The 25629-nt window shown below is 42.2% G+C and overlaps 2 protein-coding genes across 20 annotated transcripts in view; one reads left to right on the top strand and one right to left on the bottom strand.

The window, feature by feature from the left end:
• Positions 1 to 265: 265 nt before the first annotated feature.
• LOC110523983 (uncharacterized) lies at positions 266 to 24302 on the top strand. 4 transcript variants are annotated; one of them, XM_021603214.3, is made up of 7 exons: positions 266 to 760; positions 929 to 1043; positions 19471 to 19586; positions 20212 to 20311; positions 20922 to 21043; positions 21289 to 21383; positions 21948 to 24302. In XM_021603214.3, the coding sequence occupies exons 1-7, from the start codon at positions 670 to 672 to the stop codon at positions 21993 to 21995; spliced, it is 687 nt and encodes a 228-aa protein (XP_021458889.2). In that variant the 5' UTR covers positions 266 to 669; the 3' UTR covers positions 21996 to 24302. The 4 variants fall into 4 exon arrangements, with proteins under 4 accessions (XP_021458889.2, XP_090091215.1, XP_021458890.2 ...); XM_090235089.1 differs by having other exon boundaries at positions 269 to 760; positions 19471 to 19605; XM_021603215.3 differs by having other exon boundaries at positions 283 to 760; positions 906 to 1043.
• The window catches only part of sec16a (SEC16 homolog A, endoplasmic reticulum export factor), a 73637-nt gene continuing 70804 nt past the window's right edge, over positions 22797 to 25629 (bottom strand). For all 16 annotated transcript variants that reach the window (XM_036977742.2, XM_090235082.1, XM_090235086.1 and 13 more), the window contains one exon: positions 22797 to 25489. In XM_036977742.2, coding sequence (XP_036833637.2) covers positions 25418 to 25489 — 72 coding nt within the window. In that variant the 3' untranslated portion in view covers positions 22797 to 25417. The remainder of the gene's footprint in view (positions 25490 to 25629) is intronic.

Here is a 25629-nt window from a genome sequence, read left to right as displayed (position 1 = left end):
GTGAAATGGTGGAGCATGTCTTGTTATATTATATTGTTAAGTATGTTGAAAAGAGGGAAAGATTGAAGTGTAGGGTCATTGAGGTCGGGGGGGGGGGGGTGGAAGGGATTTTGAGCGATGGAGGAGGGTCTATTAGAAGTTAGTATGGCTATTTTTATTTTATCAGAAGTACTGAGTTAAGTAGGAGGATTTAGAAATGTTGTAAACCGTGTGATTGACCACAAACTCCAGCACTGTAGGTGGCGGCATGCACCTTTAACGGTGGTTTGCCGCCATTTTATCATAGAAGAAGAAGAATCTTTGCTGATGACATAAGAAAAATAAATTAATGCACTCGAAATGATTATCAGTCTTAGTTGTTTAAGTTCGGATATTGATTGAACGAACAGTACACGGATCCTATTGTTATCGATGTGCCTCTGAATCGTATCTGTGTCAACAAGCTAGCTAGCTAATTTAGCTATACATCATTAATTGAGTCTGTCACTGTCAGTCTGATCTAGCTCGTCGATCATAGTTAAGATGTGTTGCAGCTTTTGAAGATAGTTACCTCTGTACTTTTTGTCTCAAATATGAACTTGTAAGTCGGAAAACGAATCAGACAATAGAGAATGTCAGGTTAGCATTGTAAACAACAGCAGCGAATAACCAGTCAAACATCACATCATCATGGAGGATGAGGAAGATCTCGAGGTACTTGGCGAACAACTGTACGATTTAATTTACCCCAAGCACGCTGAGATCGCCGGGAAACTCACAGGTGAATCACCCCATAACGTTTTACATTTACACTCACATTCAAATTGCAAAGCATTACGCAGCTATGTAGGCATATGCATTACTACCAATATGTTATAGCTAGGTAGTAGATTCCATTTTACAACATTGTTTCATGGTATATTGAGATGGCATTGTAATTGGGTCGGAGGCATGTTGCTGGAACTACCTGGTCCTGTCCTGACTCGGATGCAGCAGGATGAAGCGATGCTGACAGAGGCCCTTGAGAAAGCCCTCAGAGCTCTGCAACTACCTCAGGGCCCCAGGTAAGACTGATAATACCACATTCTTAGACGCTAGCATTAACTACTTTAGCGCCTATTGACGATAGTATCTTCTGATCGGAGGAGTTTTGTTAAGAGTCCGGAGTCTTGCTTTAATAGGCTGGACATTACATTTTTAACTACACTTTTTTTTATATAATAAAAACTTGGTCATTATGTCCGCCGTGGAGCCCCATTTCATACTATTACCATCTGTCCCAACTGCTTGCCGTCGTCTTGAAGTAATGGTGAAAAAAACTGGCCTTATTTTATGGCATTTTTCAACCTGTCAGCACCTATTAGTTCCATTGAGCACCGAGGCACCAACCCACCTTCTGAACGTTCTATTCCCAGCCCATTGTTCAATGCCAAATAATATTACTTATTGTGAATTCCAGTACCTGGCTGGTTGATGAATGGCACAATGTATTAACTAGGATAATACGTTTTTCTTTACCTGAGATGACTGAATTAATGTTCAGGATTATTGATAGTCGTTAATACAATTATAATTCCAAAATATGCACATGAATACAGGTAATAACCAAACATGAAGGGTCATATTAATTCACAGTAATCTGTTAAAATTCTTTAAAAAAAGTATTTCTGTGGCTGTGCAATATCTCAAATGTAACACACACATACAATGGAAATTAGCCCTTTATTATGAATGATTTGGCTCTTAAAATAGCCTTTGGTTTTGTAAAACAAATGCATGTTTAAGATTGTTGCACTGGCACTCATATTGTAGTGAATGTAATCACAAGAACAAAGCGTTTTTGGTGCATTTTAATATAGCCCACACTAGACAGTGAGAGGCAGACACAATATAAAAGTCCTATAAACATAATATACTGTAAAGAGTATAATTAGCATGTCTTTAAATTAAGTACATTATGAACATAAAAAAATAATACATACATACATACACACACATCAAATGACTGAAGTTACCTTTTATAAACTGGCATTCAAGTTTAACTGTCTCATATCACTGTCTCATATCACTGTCCTACAAGTCCTAAAGCAGCTACGTTGCCTCATATTACCATCCTGTCAGTATCTACTGGTATCGTATCCTAAGGAATAGATCCACTCTATGTAAGAATTCTGACCTCGTTTACATAATAATCAAATAGAAGTGGATATTCTGATACAGAACTACTCACTTCTTCATCCTCTTCTTCATAGTCTATTACAAATGTGTCTCCTTTAGAACTAATTACTTTACCCTGCCACCAGAACACACTCCTATCCTCGCTGCTAATATACATGTGTTAAAAAATGTAGACGACCAGATCCTTTGCACAAACGGATACATTTTATACGGTTTTCCTGATATTCCAACCATAAGGGCAACCAGGGCATATTACTAGTTTTGTCATATTTTATTCTAAACTCATAAATGTCATCTGATTTTCTTATGTCTACCACTGTTGCATCATACTCTGTATCTAAAACGTTTCCACTAAATGTATGCTGAACACGTTCTACAAGAAACTGCAGTGGCATTTTAATACTTGGTAATCTAAAAAATGTCCTCTCGTACGACCCAGATCTTGTGCTTTAAGATGCTGTTTGGTAGCATCTCTCAAAATACCTCTTTACTTTGAGCAACAAGATCAGCTGGCGCAGTCATGCGTGCTTCATCTAAACTAGTGTCAAGTGGCTCACTCATAACAACTACTACACCCTTCACGTTACTGATGAGCTGATCCGATGACAGCCATTTCCCATATTTTGATAAGTAAAAAATGTAATTTTCGTTTTTCTGGCCTAATACAAAGCATCTAAATTTTAACTGCTCTGTCACGGCTGGTATTTACTTAAATTAGCTATCTGCCCGGCGACTTCCTCCACACTGGTCCAGAACCCACCATATTTGCCCATGTCTACAGTAACCTGTTGTTTTTACTGTCTCCCTGAATGTCTTTTTGCTTTTGTCTATCTTGTTTCTCTTTAAGTGCCTGCAGTCTCTCTTATTTTGAACATACGCTCACAATATATGACTCTCTGTCCTTTAACTGATGCCCTAGATGTTGTAAGGACCTCAGCTTTCCTCTCAGGACCCAAACTAGCCAACCATTCCCAAGGCCTATTCTGTTTAAACATGATCATGCCCTCTAATGCTATTTTGCTTTCCCTAGACTTTAATCTTAGTAATTGATAAAAAAAAGTCCCAAAATCCCTCTCACACACAACGTTAGTTTTTGGAGCAGATTCTAATGCTTTACATGCTCGTCTGATACATTGTCGTACCGTCCATGCTTTAGGTGATCTGCTGTCAACCTACAGCACACCTTCACTAGAGTAGCAAAAAATGGCTCTAGAGCTTGTTTTGTCATGTCATCAAACTCTTCTGATTCTCTTCTCTTCTCTTCTGATTGGAAGGCAGCCACGAACCGTGGCTGCCTTCCAAGCAATGGGAACCTCCCCAGAAAAGAGTGACAGGTTAAAAAGGTTGGAGATAGGCTTGGCGATGATAGGGGCACCAACCTTAAAGAAGAAAGGGTCTAAACCATCTGACCCAGCTGTTTTTTTGGGGTCAAGTTTAAGGAGCTCCTTTAGCACCTCGGACTCAGTGACCGCCTGCAGGGAGAAGATTTGTAGCGGGGCAGATGAAAAAGAGGGAGAAGCGTTGGGGCTAGTCGCAATAGAAGAGGTGGGAGATGAGGAAATGTTGGACGGGCAGGGAGGCATGGCTGAGTCAAATAGGAATCCTGACTTAATGAAGTGGTGATTAACAATCTCAGCCATGTGCTTCTTGTCAGTAACAACCACATCATCAACATTAAAGGACATGGGCAGCTGTGAGGAGGGTGAGGGTTCATTCTCCAGGTCTAGACTCACAGAGAGAGAACTGCTCCTAACTTTGGCCTTCCAGATGGCCTGATTGCCCTTATTTCTCATTTGCCTGAACAAGAGCCAGTCAGCCTGAGTATGCTTGTGCTGAGCCTTCGCCAAATGCAATTCTTGAGTTGGAGTAACTCTGCAAGATCACAGCTGTCATGCCCTGGTCAAAGTATTTTGTGTTTATTTTCATTTATTTGGTCAGGCCAGGGTGTGGCATGGGTTTTTGTATGTGGTGTGTTGGGTTTGTAGCTTAGTGGGGTGTTCTAGTGAAGTCTATGGCTGTCTGAAGTGGTTCTCAATCAGAGGCAGGTGTTTATCGTTGTCTCTGATTGGGAACCATATTTAGGCAGCCATATTCTTTGGGTGTTTCGTGGGTGATTGTCCTTAGTGTCCTCTGTGTTAGTTTGCACCAGTTTAGGCTGTTTCGGTTTTCACATTACGTTTATTGTTTTTGTATTGATTCGTGTTTACGTTGTTTTATTAAACATGGATTGCAATAGCCACGCTGCATTTTGGTCCGATCCTTGCTACACCTGCTCGTCCGAGGAGGAGATAGAAGAAAGCCGTTACAGAATCACCCACCACAACAGGACCAAGCGGCGTGGTGACAGGCAGGAGCAGCAGCAGCAGTGGGAGAGGCTGCACTACTTGGAGAAATGGACTTGGGAGGACGAATTAGACGGAAGAGGACCCTGGGTTCAGCCAGGAGAATATCGCCGCCCCAAAGAGGAGCTGGAGGCGGCGAAAGCGGAGAGGCGGCATTATGAGGCGCTAGCACGGCAGAGCGGATGGAAGCCCGAGAGTCAGCCCCAAAAATGTCTTGGGGGCGGGGGGGCTAACAGGGAGTATGTCTACGCCAGGTAGGTGACCTACGCAAACTCCCTGTGCTACCGGAGGGCTAGAGAGACCGGGCAGGCACCGTGTTATGCTGTGGTGCGCACGGTGTCTCCAGTGCGGGTGCATAGCCCGGTGCAGTACATTCCAGCTCCACGTATCGGCCGGGCTAGAGTGAGCGTCGAGCCAAGTGCCATGAAGCCGGCTCTACGCATCTGGTCCCCAGTGCGTCTCCTTGGGCCGGCTTACATGGCACCAGCCTTGCGCACTGTGTCTCCGGTTCGCCTGCATAGCCCAGTGCGGGCTATTCCACCTCGCCACACTGGCAGGGCGACCGGGACCATTCAACCGGGTAAGTTTGGGCAGGCTCGGTGCTCAAGAGCTCCAGTGCGCCTGCACGGTCCGGTCTACCCAGTACCACCTCCACACCCCAGCCCTTCGGTAGCAGCTCCCCGCACCAGGCTTCCTGTCTGCAAGGAACTGCCAGTCTGCAAAGAGCTGTCAGTCTGCAAGGAGCTGCCAGTCTGCAGGGAGCCGCCAGAGCTGCCAGTCTGCAGGATGCCGCCAGAGCTGCCAGTCTGCAAGGAGCCGCCAGAGCTGCCAGTCTGCAAGGAGCCGCCAGAGCTGCCAGTCAGCATGGAGCAGCCAGAGCCGCCAGTCAGCTTGGAGCAGCCAGAGTCGCCAGTCAGCATGGAGCAGCCAGAGTCGCCAGTCAGCATGGAGCAGCCAGTCAGCATGGAGCAGCCAGAGCAGCCAGTCAGCATGGAGCAGCCAGAGCTGCCAGTCAGCATGGAGCAGCCAGTCAGCATGGAGCAGCCAGAGCAGCCAGTCAGCATGGAGCAGCCAGAGCTGCCAGTCAGCATGGAGCAGCCAGTCAGCATAGAGCAGCCAGTCAGCCAGACTCTTCCAGATCTGCCAGTCAGCCAGACTCTTCCAGATCTGCCAGTCAGCCAGACTCTTCCAGATCTGCCAGTCAGCCAGACTCTTCCAGATCTGCCAGTCAGCCAGACTCTTCCAGATCTGCCAGTCAGCCAGACTCTTCCAGATCTGCCAGTCAACCAGACTCTTCCAGATCTGCCAGTCAACCAGACTCTTCCAGATCTGCCAGTCAACCAGACTCTTCCAGATCTGCCAGTCAACCAGACTCTTCCAGATCCGCCAGTCAGCCAGGATCTGCCAGAACCACCAGCTAGCCAGGATCTGCCGGATCCAACTACCTGCCTGAGCTTCCTCTCAGTGCTGAGCTTCTTCTCAGTGCTGAGCTACCCCTCAGTCCCGAGCTACCCCTCAGTCCCGAGCTACCCCTCAGTCCCGAGCTGCCCCTCAGTCCCGAGCTGCCCCTCAGTCCCGAGCTGCCCCTCAGTCCAGTGGGGTTCTGGGTGAGGACTTCTAGGCCATGGTCGGCGGCGAGGGTGGACTATCCAGGGACACGAGGAGGAGGGACTAAGACTTTGATAGAGTGGGGTCCACGTCCCGCGCCGCGCTGAACCGGTTTTTAATTCTAATTTTCTTTATGGGGGTGTGTTTATCATCAATACAACTGAAAATATCAAAAAAGAAGGTCCAAGCGTCTTCGACAGAGGGGATCAAGCTGATTCTATACCATTTTACAGGGGCCAGTTCATGAAGGAAGGCTTGCTCATTCAAGTTTTTTAGCAAGCATCTATGACAAATCTGGACAGGTCGTTTCACTGAGCAGCCATTATGAACACAGGCTGTAAAACAGTGTTCACTAAGGTCATTACAGAAAACACCAGACTGATACCTATCAGGATTATTTGTGAGGATAACATTGAGGAGGGTAGCCTTTTCTGGGTGTTTCGAGTCATACCTTGTGGGATTGGTAATAATCTGAGAAATTTAGGGAATCCCATTGCTTTAGGACTTGGCGATGTGGTTTAAGCATGTCCCAGTTTAGGTCACCTAGCAGGACAAATTCAGACTTAATGTAAGGGGCCAGGAGAGAGCTTTGGGCAGGTAGGGTGCTTAAAAACAGAAAATCAAATTGTTTGGTCCTACAATCCGCAATGAACTGAATAACATTCAGATTAGCATGGACGGCTTGAATGAACCTGTTTTCATTTTGGGTTAGTCTAGTGAAGTCCAACAAGTCAGTGTAGAGATAGTAAACACCTGTTGCATTGTGGAACATCACATTTATGAGGTTTCCTTTGAAAGTAACTAAAGGAATGTCGTCAGAACCATTCTCGTTAAGCAAGAATGTTCTGGACTCGACTGGCTTGACACTCTTCCTGTACCGCTTTATATTATTATATAAAATGTCATACATTACACTAGCGGTCGATGCAGGAGATCTCCAAGCAATTGTCAATTTCAGTCATGACTAATGTTAATTTCTGCTACCACAATTGAATTCTACATTTACACCTAACTGCGTGTTTATATTGTTGCCCCCCCTCCCCTGTAGTTATTTTTTCCACAGATTTTGCAGTCCTCTTAGTCAGTCTTTTCACGGGCGTCTGCAGTGTGGAAAGGAACAAAAAAAAGCGAGCGCGGGAGTATTTCTGTGAATGGGGGGGTTAATACGTTAATGCCACGCTTTCACAGAGGCCTAGTTCAAATCACAACATCTCTAACACAAAAATTATTCAGCCCCTTTACTTTCAGTGCAGCAAATTCTCTCCAGAAGTTCAGTGAGGATCTCTGAATGATCCAATGTTGACCTAAATGACTAATGATGATAAATACAATCCACCTGTGTGTAATCAAGTCTCCGTATAAATGCACCTGCACTGTGATAGTCTCAGAGGTCCGTCAAAAGCGCAGAGAGCATCATGAAGAACAAGGAACACACCAGGCAGGTTCGAGATACTGTTGTGAAGAAGTTTAAAGCCGGATTTGGATACAAAAAGATTTCCCAAGCTTTAAACATCCCAAGGAGCACTGTGCAAGCGATAATATTGAAATGGAAGGAGTATCAGACCACTGCAAATCTACCAAGACCTGGCCGTCCCTCTAAACTTTCAGCTCATACAAGGAGAAGACTGATCAGAGATGCAGCCAAGAGGCCCATGATCACTCTGGATGAACTGCAGAGATCTACAGCTGAGGTGGGAGACTCTGTCCATAGGACAACAATCAGTCGTATATTGCACAAATCTGGCCTTTATGGAAGAGTGGGAAGAAGAAAGCCATTTCTTAAAGATATCCATAAAAAAGTGTTGTTTAAAGTTTGCCACAAGCCACCTGGGAGACACACCAAACATGTGGAAGAAGGTGCTCTGGTCAGATGAAACCAAAATTGAACTTTTTGGCAACAATGCGAAACGTTATGTTTGGCTTAAAAGCAACACAGCTCATCACCCTGAACACACCATCCCCACTGTCAAACATGGTGGTGGCAGCATCATGGTTTGGGCCTGCTTTTCTTCAGCAGGGACAGGGAAGATGGTTAAAATTGATGGGAAGATGGATGGAGCCAAATACAGGACCATTCTGGAAGAAAACCTGATGGAGTCTGCAAAAGACCTGAGACTGGGACGGAGATTTGTCTTCCAACAAGACAATGATCCAAAACATAAAGCAAAATCTACAATGGAATGGCTCAAAAATAAACATATCCAGGTGTTAGAATGGCCAAGTCAAAGTCCAGACCTGAATCCAATCGAGAATCTGTGGAAAGAACTGAAAACTGCTGTTCACAAATGCTCTCCATCCAACCTCACTGAGCTCGAGCTGTTTTGCAAGGAGGAATGGGAAAAAATGTCAGTCTCTCGATGTGCAAAACTGATAGAGACATACCCCAAGCGACTTACAGCTGTAATCGCAGCAAAAGGTGGTGCTACAAAGTATTAACTTAAGGGGGCTGAATAATTTTGCACGCCCAATTTTTCAGTTTTTGATTTGTTAAAAAAGTTTGAAATATCCAATAAATGTCGTTCCACTTCATGATTGTGTCCCACTTGTTGTTGATTCTTCACAAAAAAATACAGTTTTATATCTTTATGTTTGAAGCCTGAAATGTGGCAAAAGGTCGCAAAGTTCAAGGGGGCCGAATACTTTCGCAAGGCACTGTAAATGGTAAGCTGGTTAAATAAAAGACTGCTCGTAGAACTTTCAGACTGCCATTGTTTTGGGGAAATAGGGACATGTCTGTCTGGGGGATGAAACGGTTTACGGTTTCACGATAAACCACAGTAAAATTCTTGACGATTAGTATTACCGTTTCACATTTTAATTGTCATTACATTATTTGAAAAACTCTCGGTAAATACTGTCCAGCATCAACCAAAGTTAGCAACAGTCTGTCGCAGGCACAGCATGCAACGTGGGTTATGTTTTGTGTGAAAACATGAAAGTGACAGCACTCAGGAGATTTTTCAGCCTTCTAAGAGGCCCAAATCTGAAGTGTGGTCGTATTTTGGGTTTTACAAGAGTGCTGAGGGGACCTTAATCGAAGATGGTCACCCTGTCTGCAGAACATGCAAAAAAAGAATCGCTGCAAAAGGGGACAACACTTCAAATCTCTTGAGTCATCTTCATGACCACCACCTACTACTTTATAGCGAATTCAAGGTAAGTTAACTTTTACCTCAATGCATGATGTGGGGACTTGTCATGGTTTGTCTGTCTAACATGCTAATAGCTTGTCAATAATGTAAACTGAAGCTTTCAGTGTTGCCTACTCTTGTAAAAACACTACACGTTGTTCTGCTGCTGTATTCGTCGTGTGTTTGCAGACTTACCCATTGCACACGATAACATGTTATGTAGTTTAGTCACCCAATGTTAGAGTTGCGTAAATTCAAATCTGGTATCAGGATAAATATGACAATGAGTCACCGATTGTATACTATGTATTTTTTATTAGCTAAGCAATAAATGGCAAATGCAACTTTCGTATATACGGGCTCACTGTAATACCACGCAGGGCAGAACAGGTAACTGGCAGGATGTACGTAAACAGTTGTTCTAATGCTGTGATAGACATTGTTCCAACCTGTCTGTTGGCCTATCACAGTAGAGGCTGAGCGTGGTTTAGAATTGCTCAGCCTATCGCAGGCGCTCAGGCGGGTCCCCGCCTCTTGGCGCTTCTTGGAGTCCTCCCTCCGTCGATGTACAGATTCTTACTGTTCTGGTATCGCAGCCTAGTTATAACAGTTGCTCAGTTCCTGCTATTGTGTTGTTCAGTATTTTTTCCATCTCAGTTAAACCTCGTGATGACCACCCCTCCCTATACCTGATTATCCACAACTTTGAAGATACAGCAAGTCACACCATGTGCTCAATATGGTTACATACAAACACAAGGACAAAGCATCTGCTGGGCTGTTATCTACAGTTTTGCAACATGCAGGTCACACCATGTTACTCAGTTCTTGTCACACACACAAACAGGCAAGTAGATGTAGCAAGCAGTTGTTTAATCTCATGATGATGCTCAAGTGCACAAATGCAGATACCTCACACAGCCAACATCAAATAATATTTAATCATATATATAGTAATGGCTATAATGTAAAATACAGAATCCCACACCAACCAACATATTTTGTTCATTTAAAATCCGGCAGACGTCGACATGGTTGTAAAAGTGTTCCAACAGGAGAAACACTATAGACTCCTATACAAGACTCCTGTATTTATTTCAATTTTTGGGCTCATTGCAATTACTATCACTGTCTTCTTAAGACTAATTTGTATTTCTGTAAATTGTGCATGGGGTCATTCTATATACACAAATGCAACACAGAAGATTGTGTGTGTGTGTGAATAAAAATAATAATAATTGTAAGGTAACACTAATAATAATACATTTGCTATTCCCTTGTTTACAGAGTGGGTGTGCAGCAGTGATGCTACATCTACAGTTGTGACACAGACACTCACTCCAGCAAGCATTTAAAAAGGCAGGCTGCTTATGCACCTACATCAAAACATGCTCAAGACCTCACTGCAGCCCTTTCATATTACATTGCAAAGGACTTTACGCCATTTCAAATTGTTGAGAGGCCTGGCTTTCTGAGGCTGATGAAGGTTGCCGTGCTTCACTACAAAGTGAATGCTGCTAATTATATTTGTTGTTTGTTTATTTGATTTGCTTAAGGTTGTGTTCATTTAAACCTGCACTAGGGAAACTTTTACCTCTCATGGCCACAGGGTGCCATCTTTAATGTTAATGTTATTATTTGAATGTTTATGCACACAAAAAGTGCATAGTGCTCCTATTTTTATTTGTTGTTTGTTGGTTTTCAATATAAAACTTGGTGAAATGATTTCAGTGTGTATCAGTACTTTCTGAACATATCCAGCACATTTTAACAATCCCGCGATAATACTGATAACCGTGAAAATTATAGTCACTATAATCGTGATATGAAATTTTCATACCGTTTCATCTCTAGTATTTTGTCAAATATCTCAAAATGTATGTATTTTATAGTTTTCAATTTCTACACCATTTTAAAATCAGCATAACCTATTATTTCTAATGATGTACGTCTGGGCAGCGTACAATGCTGTTGCCAATTGCTGGTAGTTAAAACGTCAACAAACAAAAAATAAATATTAATGGAACTCTGAGGTTCCATTGTTACCTATAGGGGAAATATAGGTATGTCTGTGTATATTTAGATTTTTTTTCAAGTCAGACACCATTTTAATCAGGATAATCTCCTCCCTCTACTCCGTTGTCATCAAACGCTAGACCAGAAATAGTCAGAAGTTGCCATTTTTACCTACTGCCTTGTTATGCTGACATAAGCACACTTGACACCATCGAGATACGGATGTTTACTTTCTAAACGATTTGTTATTTTTCAGTATCGTCCTAAGAACAGATTGTAGTGGTAAAATAAAGGTATACCTTTTTTGGTGCCATTTAGGGAAAATTTAAATTCTAAAGATCATCCCAAGTCAGAGAGCCTCAGGGTTCTTTTCAATTAATTTGCTATGGCCTCGCGCTAGTGTTCCAGCTCCACCAACGTTCTTTGGTTGTTTTTCAGCCTTGGGTGAATTTGGACTCGTCCTATTGTCTAGCCTAGCTCTAAAAATTAACACGCATCGCTTGCAGCACTGTTTTGGAAACTAAAGTAACAAACATATCTTTCATATCAGCGAGATATAATTTTCAAAAAACAGAAGGTAAATTACTACACAACTTTTCTAGGGTTAATGTTTCCACACAGCCATATATCCATTTTACAGCGCTTGTTTACAGAAGACAAAGGCATCCACCTGTGCTAATTAGCTATCTAGCATGCTCCGAACACCTTTGTGTAAGCTAACTGGGGAGGAAAGGTATACCAAACAAAAATATAAACACAAACATTTCAACGATTTTACTGAGTTACAGTTCATATAAGGAAATCAGCAGATTGAAATAAATGCATTAGACCCTAATTTATGGATTTCACATGACTGGGCAGGGGTGCAGCTATGCCCACCGACTTAGGAGCCAGGCACAGCCAATCAGAATGAGTAGTTCCCCACAAAGGGTTTATTACAGACAGAAATACTCCTCAGTTTCATCAGTTGTCCGTCCGGGTGGCTGGTCTCAGACGATCCCCGCATGTGAAGAATCCGGATGTGGAGGTCCTGGGCCTACTGCCAAATTCTCAAAAAAATGTAATCAACTTGTATTTGTCACATGCGTCGAATAAAACAGATTACTGTGAAATGCTTATTTACAAGCCCTTAACCTGTAGTGACACCCAGCCCGTGAACGGGACCAATATCATCATCTGACACTAATTAGCATAACGCAACGGACATAAATCTTCCTAGAAAATATTCCTATTCATGAAAATCACAAGTGAAATATATTGGAACACAGCTTAGCCTTTTGTTAATCACCCTGTCATCTCAGATTTTCAAAATATGCTTTACAGCCAACGCTAGACAAGCAAGTTTATCATAGCCTAGCATAGCATTATGCCTTGCTAGCAGCAGGCAAACTTGTCACGGAAATCAGAAAAGCAATCAAATTAAATAGTTTACCTTTGATGAACTTCGGATGTTTTCACTCACGAGACTCCCAGGTAGACAGCCAAAGTTCATTTTTTCCCAAAATATTATTTTTGTAGGCGAAATAGCTCCGTTTGTTCTTCACGTTTGGCTGAGAAATCGCCCGGAAATTGCGGTCACCGCAACGCCAAAAAATATTCCAAATTAGCTCCATAATATCGACAGAAACATGGCAAACGTTGTTTAGAATCCATCCTCAAGGTGTTTTTCGAATATCTATTCGATAATATATCAGTCGGGACAATTCGTTTTTTCACTCTGACCGATTGGAGTAATGGCTACCTCTGTATTTTACATGAGAATCTCTCTCGGAGCCACCATGTGACCACTTACGCAATGTGGCTGACTACGGCTATTCTTCAACAGAGGGTTGGGGGTATAATCTGTTAAGAAGCCTTTTGGACCTAGACTTGGCGCTCTGGTACTGCTTGCTGTGTGGTAGCAGAGAGAACAGTCTATGACTAGGGTGGTTGGAGTCTTTGGCAATTTTTAGGTTCTTCCTCTGACACGGCCTAGTATAGAGGTCCTGGATGGCAGGAAGCTTGGACCCAGTGATGTACTGGGCCGTACGCGCTACCCTCTGAAGCGCTCGTGTGCGGAGGTCAAGCAGTTGCCTTACCAGGTGGTGATACAACCATGCTCTTGATGGTGCAGCTGTAGAACTTTTTTGAGGACCCATGACAAATCTTTTCACTCTCCTGAGGGGAAAAGGCGTTGTCGTGCCCTCTTCACGACTGTCTTGATATGTGCGGTGACTCAAAACTTGTTTAAAAAATAACGATATTTTGGAGAGGATTTCATTTCAAATAACCGAAAGTGAGTGAATGCAAGGGAAAAAGGCCATTCTTGAACATGGGGTGAGACGTTCTTACTAATTTGATGCAGATGCATCATGCAGGACTCTAGTGTCAGAGGAGAGACTCTGACTGAAAACGCCTCCATTAATTGCCACAGTTTACACAACCGATAGATCAGCGTTCTAACTCCTCCTTGTGATAGTGTGGTGCAATGACTGAATGTCACCATCTACCACAAACGGTCGCAGCATAAGCTCGTAAATTTTAATGGAAGAACCACTGTACGGTCGTGGCCAAAAGTTTTGAGAATGACACAAATATAAGTTTTCACAAAGTTTGCTGCTTCAGTGTCTTTAGATATAGTCAATGAACAGCATTCTTACATAGGTATTCCTCTTGTCCAGATGGGATAGGGCAGTGTGCAGTGTGATGGCGATTGCATTGTCTGTGGACCTATTGGGGCGGTAAGCAAATTGAACTGGGTCTAGGGTGACCGGAGGTGAGATGATCCTTGGAATTGTCTCTCAAAGCACTTCATGATGACAGAAGTGAGTGCTATGGGGAGATTGTCATTTATTTCAGTTACAACTTTGCATTATTGGGTATAGGAACAATGGTGGCCCTCTTGAAGCATGTGGGGACAGCAGACTGGGATAGGGAGAGATTGAATATGTCCAGCCAGCTGGACTGCGCATGCACTGAGGACGCGGCTAGGGATGCCGTCTGGGCCGGCAGCTTTGCGAAGGTTAACACGTTTAAATGTCTTACTCACGTCGACCACGGAGAAGGAGAGCCCACAGTCCGTGGTAGCTGGCCATGTCGTCAAAGCGGGCGAAGAACGTGTTTAGCTTGTCCGGAAGCAAGATGTCGATGTCCGCGGCGTTGCTGGTTTTCCTGTTGTAGTCCGTGATTGTCTGTAGACCCTGCCGCATACGTCTCGTGTCTGAGCTGTTGAATTGTGACTCCACTTTGTCTCTATACTGATGGTTTGCCTTTTTGATTGCCTTGCGGAGGGAATGACTACTCTGTTTGTGTTCTGCCATATTCCCAGTCACCTTGCCATGGTGGTTTACGCGTTCAGTTTTGCACGAATGCTGCCATCTATCCACGGTTTCTCGTTAGAGTAGGTTTTAATAGTCTCAGTGGGTACAACATCTCCTATATACTTCTTGATAAACTCAGTAACCGTCTCGGTATATACATCGATATTATTCTCTGAAGCTACCTGGAACATATCCCAGTCCACATGATCAAAACAAACTTGAAGTGTGGATTCCGATTGGTCAGACCAGTGTTGAATAGTCCTTAGCATGGGTACTTCCTGTTTGAGTTTCTGCCTCTAGGAAGGGAGGAGCAAAATGGAGTCGTGATCAGACTTGCCGAAAGGAGGGTGGGGGGAGGGCCTTGTATGCATCCTGGAAGTTGGAATAACAATGGTAGAGTGTTTTTCCAGCGCGAGTGCTACAGTCAATATACTAATAGAATTTAGGTAGCCTTTTCCTCAAATTTGCTTTGTTAAAGTCCCCAGCTACAAAAAATGCAGCCTCCAGGATATATTGTTTCTAGTTTGCATAAAGTCCAGTGACGTTCCTTGAGGGCAGTTGTGGTATCAGCTTGAAGGGGGATATACACAGCTGTGACAATAACTGAAGTGAATTATCTTGGGAAATAATACGGTTGGCATTTGATTGTGAGGTATTCTAATTCGGGTGAACAAAAGGACTTGAGTTCCTTTATGTCATTACAAATACACCAGGAAACATACACCCCCGCCCTTCTTCCCCTAGAGATGTTTATTCCTGTTGGCGCGATGAACTGAGAATCCAGATGGCTGGACCGACTCTGACCGTATATTCCGAGTGAGCCATGTTTTTTCATGAAACAGAGTATGTGGAAAGAAACCATTGCCCTGATCTCGTCAACTTTGTTATCCAGGGACTGAACACTAGCCAGTAATATACTCTGAAGTGGTGGGTGGTGTGCGCCTTCTAAGTCTGACCAGAAGACTGCTCCGAATCCCTCTTCTCCACCTGTGTTGTTTTGGGTCGGCCTCTGGAATCAGTTCAATTGCCCTGGGTGGTGCGAACAAAGCATCCGTTTCGGGAAAGTTGTAAGGCTGGTAAGTTACCGCCGCTCTGATATCCAATAAGCCTAGTAGTTAGAGCGTTGGGCCTGTAACCGAAAGGTTGCTGGATGGAATCCCCGAGCTGACAAGGTAAAAATCTGTTGTTCTTCCCCTGAGCAAGGCAGTTAACACACTGTTCCCCGGGCACCGAAGACGTGGATGTCGATTTTGGCAGACCCCCCCCCCCCCGCACCTCTCTGATTCAGTTGGGTTAAATGCGGAAGACACATTTCAGTTGAATGTATTCAGTTGTACTAGGTAACTGACTAGGTATCCCCCTTTCCAATAGTTCTTCCCGGCTGTATGTAATAACACACACAATTCTCTGGGCTAACAATGTAGGGAATGAAACATAAAAAATGAAATACTGCAAAGTTTCCTAAGGACTAGAAGTGAGGCATCCCTCTCTGTCGGTGCCATTTTATACCATTATGTTTCGAAAACTGTTTAGAAAATCGATGGTTATTGATGTTTCTAATATGTTTAAACACAGCATCGGAATTGTAGTTTACACAGAGCCAATTGTGGGCGAACGTTGGCCTAAAGGCTGAAAACCCTACATACGGAGAAGGGTTTTTGAGAGCTAGACTGAGAATATCCTGGAGAGTAGGAAAACTAAAGGCGAGGGCAGTTTGGGGTCTGTTAGTAAGGTTCCCCCCATCCTGCTAGATTAGTTGCCCATGTGTCTGTATTACTCATCCTGAGGCTGAAACAACTGGGAACTCGGAAAAGTATGAGGTCAAATCATGACATCAGTGATCTTCAGGTCAGAAAGTTGGAGCTCTAGAAAGAGGCCAAAGTTCCCGAGTTGGAATTCCGAGTTGGATGACTCCGAGTTGGATGTTCAAAACTGTTTTCCCAGTTGGCGCTAGTTTTTTTCCCGAGTTCACAGTCGTTTTGAATGCGCTGAAGTCTGAGATTTGGTATTCAGACTTTATTCAGTCGTGTAACGCATGTGTGGCTGCCTTGTGCGCTCTGAATAAATGTAATTCAACCACTGAAAACTCTCCCACTTGCTGCCAACAGATTTTCTCATGGAGTTTTCTTTTAACAGGGTTTTCAATACATTTATCTTAAGCCATCCCTTTAAATACTGTGTACATTTTTAGTTGGAATTTGGACGACAGGAATACATTGAGTTCATTGAGAGAACTGGTTCAGAATATTAGGGAGAAATGTTTCAGTACCAATTGCTTGATAAAAAAAAAATACTCTGATCTTGTAGATTATTTAGATTTAGTAAAGTATTTATGAATCACAAAAAACAGGTTTGGAGGGCCTTTACGCACTAAATAAAGGAAATGGTGGTTTGATTAATTAAAAAAATTGCCACATTGTCACGGCCGTTGATTGAAGAGGACCAAGGTGCAGCGTGGTGAGCGTACATTTTCACTTTTTTTCAGATGACGCCGACAAAAACAATAAACAATACAAAAACAACCGTGAAGCATAAGGGCTATGTGCCACAAACAAAGTTAACTACCCTCAAAGAAAGGAGGGAAAAGTGCTACCTAAGTATGGTTCCCAATCAGAGACAACGATAGACAGCTGTCCCTGATTTGAGAACCATACCCGGCCAAAACATAGAAATACAAAATCATAGAAAAATGAAACCTAGAATGCCCACCCCAAATCACACCCTGACCAAACCAAATAGAGACATAAAAAGGTTCTAAGGTCAGGGCGTGACACACATTTAGTTATTCAATTCATGGTAATGTTAGAATATTAGTGTACATAGAAATATAATAGGGTGAATAGTGTACAATAGTAGGCTATACCCTCGTCTATTGCCTGCACTAACCATGGAACTGTGTGATGACACGGCCAAGTATTGTGCCATGACACAGCCAAGTATTGTGCCATGCGTCAGGTTCAAACTGTTACGGCTTGGTCTGCGCTCCAGTCTATAACGATTTAATTAGCCTACATGTCTTTAAAAAATATATATAAATGACCAACTTTTACTAATGTTCCTCAGCAGCAAGGCTGTTGACGGCATTTATAGAGGAAGCAAATTAAGGTAAACAAAACAATGTAATAGAATGATAATGTAGGCCTAACCAACTGAAGGCAACTAACAGTAAATTGGCAGTTGAATATGTGTGGTTAATAATAATAATAATAATGGATTGGATTTATGTAGTGCCTTTTTATCAACTGCGGTACTCAAATCGCTTTTAACACAGTAGAGGGGAAACTAACCTGATCCACCACCAATGTGTAGCACCCACCTGGGTGATGCACTGCAACGATTTTCTGCCAGAATGCTCACCACACATCAGCTAGCATGGTGGAGAGGTGGAGTAATAAAGTGCATTTGTTAAGTATTCAGACGCAGATCCTCTCAAGCTCTGTCAGGTTGAATGTCCGTTCATTTTCCCTTTGATCCTGACTAGTCTCCCAGTCCCTGTCGGGGATAGTCGCAATAGAAGGGGTGGGAGATGAGGAAACTCTCTCTTTATGTAGTGTTGTGTTGTCTCTCTTGTTGTGATGTGTGTTTTGTCCTATATTTATTTTCACATTTTTAATCCCAGCCCCCGTCATTGTAAATAAGAATTTGTTCTTAACTGACTTGCCTAGTTAAATAAATGTAAATAAATAATATAAAAATAGGGCATTAGGCCTTATATCCAAACAGGTTACAGAACCATTCTAGAGTTCTTGGAAAGAAAAAACATTTCCTCAGTGTTGTGTTGTCTCTCTTGTTGTAATGTGTTTTGTCCTATATTTTTATTGTATTTTAATTCATTTTTTAATCCCAGGCCCCCGTCCTCGCAGGAGGCCTTTTGCCTTTTGGTAGGCCGTCACTGTAAATAGGATTTTTTTTTTAGCTGACTTTCCTAGTAAAATATAAAAAATGATTTGAAGTGTTGCCCCCTATCGCAGCAATTTTGGTGACCATCTTCGATTATGTTCCCCTCAGCACTCTTGTAAAACCCAAAATATGACCGCACTTTTTAGTCCAGATTTGGGCCTCTTAGAAGGCTGAAAAATTTCCCGAGCGCTGTCACTATCTTCCGCTATGTTTTCACACAAAACCTACATTGCAGGCTGCGCCTGCATCAGACTGTTGCTAACTTTGGTTGATGCTGGACAGTATTTACCGTGAGTTTTTCAAACCGTGGTAAGCAAACACGGTTTTAATAATAATTCAAATTTGAAACGGTAATACTAATTGTCAGGGAATTTTATTGTGAAACCAGTAACCATTTCATCCCTTCCTCTGACCTATTTATGCTGTTTAATATTACATGTAGCCTATTTGAAATTATGTGCAAGTCTTACATTCACCTTTTTCATGTTTATTGAAATCATATGGTTTGGTTTCAATACTTCAAAACCAAATGGTTGGTCCAGGTTGTCATAAAAATAGATGGGTGTTAAAATGTGATTTGAATAAATTAAGCGTATTTGGAGCTGCAGTTTTTTTCCCTGTGAGTACAGAACGGTTTTTAGCTAAGTGATTGGAAAAAGACCGGAGGGGTTGGATTTCTAACCACTCAACTCTGCTCACATACCCTGATCTGTAGACACCTCTGCCACACCTTCATTTATTTGATCTCCACCCCAAACAAATAGCGTTTTTAAAGACAGTAAATGAGGCTGAATGTAGAGAGAAAAGTTTATAAAAAGGGAATTGCGCTCCATTTACACATGCTTAACTCGGGTTGAACTCCGCCCCATGTGAGTTTCTGTGTCACAATTTGGTTGAGTTTGATCTTAACTAACCTCCAGAGCCTAGGTTTCTCGTAGTCTAGTCAACGAGACAGATTTGGAAGGATGGCCATGTGAGACTAGACCTCAACTAACTATGATCTCTCCATGACTTCAGCAATACAAGGATGTCAAAGGAGGAAGATGAAGCATCTGCCTCTTCTGACTCGCTTGGGGAACAGCTGTTTGAGCTCGTGGACATCTACAACACTGGCCACACACAGAAAATCACTGGTAATCAACCTACTGATCAGTAAGCCAATCATCTCTCCTCCCTCCAAACGTATGATTTATTTGTATTTACTTAACCCTTCTTTTACCAGATTACTCTCATTGAGAGAAAAAATCTTGCCAAAAAAGCAACACACAAAGTTTGACACTTTTCTGCTTGACCAAAAAGGTTGAGAACCTGAGTTAATTCCTTAAATCTCCTCCAATGGCAAACAACTGGTTGTGAGACACTCACTCCCTGTGTGTATTTCAAGGGGAGTTGGGATATGCAAGAAATACATTTCCATTACTTAACCAGACAAATATAGGCACCCCCCCAAATGAATATTATTATTATTAGGTGTTAACAAATAACAGGTGTAGGCAACTAGATTCAGCTGCGGGATGATTTTTGTTGGACCTGATTTTTGCTGAATTCCTGGTGATTTTACTATTTTTTGACCCAAAACTAAAATTATTTTTTATTACAAAAATATGTTTGGGGCCAAGAAAATCCCTTGCTGGCCGCCTGTTGCTGACCCCTGCCCTATACAATGCGAATCCATACAGTGCAAGCGCAGGCTGATCCTTTATGAACCAACAGCTTATAATGCTTCCCTAACATGTATTTACCCATGTACCACTCCAGGCATGCTACTGGAGCAGCATAAAGAAGCGGTGCTGCATCTTCTCTCAGAACCCTCACTACTGGAGGAGCAGGTGAACCTGGCCTTGAAGACACTGCAGCAGTGAGTGTGGAGCTTGACATCATTGTGGGGAAGAAAGATATTATGAAGAACTTTGTTTGTATATCCAGACACAACGCTGATGAACCTCTGAATGGATGGAAACTAGACTGATTAGGCTACTTTCTGTTAATGGCCGTCATTAATTTGAGATATGGCAGTCAAGCAGACCCTGTCCAAATACATCCCATATTACCCTAGAGTTGGGTAGGTATAAGCAATTTGATAGTAGCCACTGATGAACTAATGATATTTTTCTGCCATATTGGTTACACCTACAGTATCCACACTCAGGTCTACCTAAAAGCCTTGAGGATACAGGACTAGGGGTTGTTTCTGAATGGGCCATTGGTCTCGAAAGGAGAGCCTAGAAACCTGACACAGAAGGCTAAGACAGCGTTCCTCACTTATACAGTAATATATAACATTATCCATCCATTTTATGGTGTCATTATTGTACATCCAATAGTAAATACATGGTGATACCAGAATAATATCTAATATCTCTCTAGTCACAGGCCATAACGTGTGGGATACTTAGCCTATAATGTGCAGTTTTTTTTTTAACGATATTCATGGCGTGTTATGTTTCCCCTACCCTGATTTGCTGTAGGCTGGGTGTGGAAGAGACAGATGTGAGTGACTCATCAGATGCCGATGACACAGAGAGGCTGGAAGAGAGGCTGTTTCTACTGGTGCAGGAGATGGACGCAGTGCACTCAAATGACATTACAGGTTAGCCCTGCCACTAGCCGGTCCCAATTTGATCCCTACTCTCCCTTTGGCCCTTTAATATTTGCAGATCTGTAAGGCGAAGCAATATGGTGGCAGCTTTACCACTAAACTGTTTAAACATAAGTCTCTAGAACAAAATGGCTCATTGAGTGAACTGTAATATCACAGATACTGCTAATGCTGTCTTTCATAAACCATGTTAGTGGTCTGTAATGGTTAGAATTTAGAAGGACTCTGTCTCATAGGCATGCTTTTGGAGATGGACCCTGCAGCTCTCAGACAGATGCTGAACGACCGCACCATGTTGGAGGGAGCCGTTCAAAAAGCACAAGCAGCGCTGGTAACCTTCAACCGAAACTACCCATGTCAATATATTGATTGATTGTTTGGTACACTAATTAGTGCCCCGCCCACATGGACTTACAAGACACTATTTCATCAAGTATGTGTACACAGAGCACAAAACAAAAACTACATTTCTGGGGGAGGGTAGCCTCAGCACAGTCATAACACAACCATATGTTCTGGTTTTCAAGGGAAATTGAAGAGAGAGCCTGTGACCCCCGCTTTGACGTTAACAAGGCGACACTCCATTTTACTTGATTGGTTGAAAAACTGCAGAAGAGAACATTGACAGTTTTGTTACTCTCGTCAACAAGAGCAGAATGTGGGGTGGGGGTCTAGTTCTAGGCATTTATTTTACACTTGCCAAGTTAGGTTAGGAGGAAGGTGCTGTGGGAGATGATTGGTTGGTAGATTAAGCCGATTAAAAGAATGCTGATGCGGAGGTAGTTTATCCCAGCCTTTCTATTGTGCTATGTCAAAAAACTCCCATATACAAGAATTACAATCTTGCTTTGTTAGCCTATAGATTCTAACTGCATTTATTTGGGGATTTTTACAGGAAAGCATTTGGATCCAAGAGGACAAAGAAATCACCAAATCCAAATGAAGTTGGCCCAAATACTGTGACATTTCAGCTGAAGAAAACTACTTTATGAACACAAGAACATTTATGTGCCACTAACCCACAGGATCATAGCTGCCATGAAGGGATGTATGTATATACTGCATTCTAAGTGGCGATTCCTGATTTCAGATATTTTTCTCACTCCAACACTTGTCAGTGACTTGTTTCGGAGTGCAATGCACTTTAGTTAAGGCCACACTCATGATTGGACAGGAAGGGGAATATGAGCCAGTGAAGTGTGCTGCGACGCCCTCACACACTTGCTAAAAATAAAACCAGGCACCCTACACTTCTTGAAATATACATGCAAATGCTCCTTTAGACTGCAGACTTCAGGAGTGGAGAATGGAACAGGCCTATAGTCTTTTTTTTTGTTGCTTCCAATGCTATAGGAGAATTTGACAACTGTCTGGGTTGATTGGATTTTTCTACTTGCCAGAGTTGTCAATGAGGGATAGGTAGTGCTGGTCCAAAATACTTTAATCTGTGAGAAAGTAACTACATCTGTAGTGCCACAGTGATGCCAACAGACTTGCACACATTTTAGGTCCACTGGTAGTTTGGGGGATATTTGTTTGTACTTCACTCAATAATAAAATTGAATTCAGTAACATTACACAAATATTAAAATATTCCATATTCAGACACTTGTTGGGCCAACTGTTGGGATGTACTGCAATAATGTGTGAATAGGAAATGTATTTTGATATGTAGATAAAACACAACATGATGAACCTTGGATACTAATCAGACAGAACAAAATTAAACATTCTTTCAAAGTGCTAAAGAGCGCAAAGATATCTTTATTTATTACCATTTTACAGGGTTGAATTCCAAAACAGGAAAAATCAACAGCTTTTCTCAGACAAAAAGGGGACCTTTGGAAAAAATTATTGGGTGTTCAACACAGAAACAAAGTCAAGAACACAAAGGGGAAGCAAGGAATTTTGGATAACAAAGTTGACAAAAGCAACAGCAAAATCAAAAAGGAAATGGCAGTTTTGAGTAAAATTTGCTCCTTTCACAGATGTATTTAATGATGGGCTAGTTAATCTGCAGAAGCAGCAGTTACAAACGTGAATCCAGGTATTATATAATCTATTAATGACATTTCAAAGCTAAATCAGCAAAAACAATAATTGCTCTCCACACTTTTGCTCATGACTACAGCTCATAAATACAATCGATCAGATAAATATTTGGATAGATTAATGACATTTAAAAATGGTAGTCAAATGACACCATGACTATTCCCTATAAAGTGCATGCACTACTTTTGACCTGAGCCACCTAGTTGTGCACTATATAGGAAATAGGGTGTCATCTGTGACTTGACCGATATAGTCCTGGGGCCTCATTTATAACTGTTCACACATTTCCGCATGACACATTTCTGAAAATCCAGAGGGAGTACAAAAATATTTAGATTCATACATTTGGTGCACATTAAAACTCTGCCTGGAAAACACCTCCAAATGTTATGGTGACAATAACACACTATTTGCTGTATAATTTTGAATTAGGCCATGGCAGTATCTAAAATGGGCAATTGCAATTTTGATCACATTTCTGTGGGCAGAATGTTTTGGAAGTTATTCAAACTAAACATGCATATAGCGAGCGCCTGATGTCTGCAAGGTTGATTGTAGCCTATATTTTGAAACACTTTAAAAGTAGGCTAAATGCTACAGCCCACACTAAAGTGCAAAATAGAAATGGTTCAATATTTTGTTTTTCAATAGATAGAAACAATGTCCTGCCTTAGTATAGGGTCTGATTTAAATTGGCAATGTTGTGCTTCTCTCACAGCAATACAATAGCTTACCTATACACAAATATTTTACATAAACTACTGTGTTGGCAGAATGTTCCAATACAGTTTATGAAAGAGAAAACAAATGGCAGATTGTGGACCTGTCAGCAGAACGTTTAAATTCAACAATGTTTTGCATCGACTTTTCACCTAAATATGATGGGACTGGCCGTGAATTTTGAAAAATTGTCTAAGGCAGGCTACCAGTAGCATACATAGGTCTACTTCAATGTAAAAGAAACTTCACCTTTTAAATTTGACTGTAGGCTAGATTATGGGATTGCACAATTTAATACAGCCCATCTATTTACTAGGCTCCTAGGTCCAATTAAATGAGAGATGCACATGCTAATTTGTTGTATGAATATGAACCTATTACGGCTAGAAAAAGGTGAGAAATTTATTCTGCAATGGTTATGAAAATAGAAAGATTCAAATGTTTATTTTAGATTAAATAAAGAATTTTGCTTGTCTAACTAATGGCAAATGGCTGCATTTGTGTTATGTTGTCCTGTTTTTAGTTTTTTTATGAATAAGCTTTTCATCATATCCCCCATTTGCACAAAATACTTACTTGCCAGCTTGCAATACAATATTTCAGCCACTAGTAGATGTGCGTACGCATGGTCTAAACGGGGAGCTGAGCACATTCTCACAACACATTACATTTTTATAAATGCCAACTTGATCGTGGAAACTGCCGCATGCACATTTTGGGGAATATTGTATGCACGCACGGTTTATAAATGAGGCCCCTGAATCCCAGCTCACTCCTTGTTCCTCTAAAGGCCTGCTTCTAAACTCAGTTGGGAGAGAGGAAGCCTAGTTGAGACTTAAGACCTTTGTGCATGATAATGAGGTGTTGGTAGGCAGCAACATTTTATAAATATCTAAAATGAACATTCCAACACTCAAACTTCTAAACTCCTAGGGTAGCGAGGCGTGACAGTCACTCCTATTGCCTCTGCTGGACCCCACATCACACCTGAGCACATCTGAATGAGGGAGAGTGAACACAGCAGGCATTGCACTACTGATACTCCACACACATCAGCGCTACAGTACCTTCAGTGTATGTACGGGAACACTGAAGAGTCATATACACTAGTATAAACAAGTGAGCTGAGCTCCCGAAGTGCTACGCTCTTTTACACACTAATACACGTAAGGGGCCAAAGACACACGTAATAGATAAAAATAGGACCAGAACAGTCCTTTGTCTCAGCATGTGTGTAGAGGGAATGTTGTCTAAGAGCTGAACACACTAGCATGTCTGTCTCCACAGTAGGTTGTTACATACAGTATAATCAAGCTAAGTATGTGCATTAAGATCCATTGTACCAACTAACTCAGTTTGGACACATGAAAAAGCCCTTTATGACAATCTTGCCTGCAAATAATTAACACATTTTCTTTCTTTTTTTTTTAATTAGTGAAAGAGTGGTATAGTCGTTTGACGATGATGGTACTGGTGGTAGTGTTCGTCTTGGGTGTAAGGGGGGGTCCATCAGAGGGGGAGTTGAGGTGTCTATGCGCTTCCCAGGGGGTGGTTAAACCCATAGTCTGTTTTAGGATGAACTAGGCTGGATATCTACTTCAGCACTGGGTATGCCCTCTGACCGCCCAACCTCCCAGACAGAAGCCGTCCCGATGGAGTACTCGCCTGGGGAGAAGGAGAGAGGGATACAAGGGTTGATTTGACAGTGTAAACATAGCTACTGGTGTGTCCTAGCACCTCAATGGTGGAACAAGCCTTACTTATTTTCTTACTAGCACTGATTTCACAGCTTTATTGAGTCAAGT

Source organism: Oncorhynchus mykiss, chromosome 5, assembly GCF_057628025.1.
Source record: "Oncorhynchus mykiss isolate SJ-2025 chromosome 5, ASM5762802v1, whole genome shotgun sequence".
NCBI lineage: Eukaryota > Metazoa > Chordata > Actinopteri > Salmoniformes > Salmonidae > Oncorhynchus > Oncorhynchus mykiss.
Note: the sequence above shows the minus strand (reverse complement) of the source record. Positions and strands in the feature narration are given on the sequence as shown.

What these genes read in the sequence shown, in the direction of transcription:
- LOC110523983 (XM_021603214.3), top strand. Translation starts at nt 670, where the DNA reads ATGGAGGATGAGGAAGATCTCGAGGTACTTGGCGAACAACTGTACGAT. An exon ending in CCACACACAGAAAATCACTG is followed by an intron (nt 19,587 to 20,211) that starts GTAATCAACCTA and finishes GTACCACTCCAG; the next exon opens with GCATGCTACTGGAGCAGCAT. An exon ending in AAAAAGCACAAGCAGCGCTG is followed by an intron (nt 21,384 to 21,947) that starts GTAACCTTCAAC and finishes GGATTTTTACAG; the next exon opens with GAAAGCATTTGGATCCAAGA.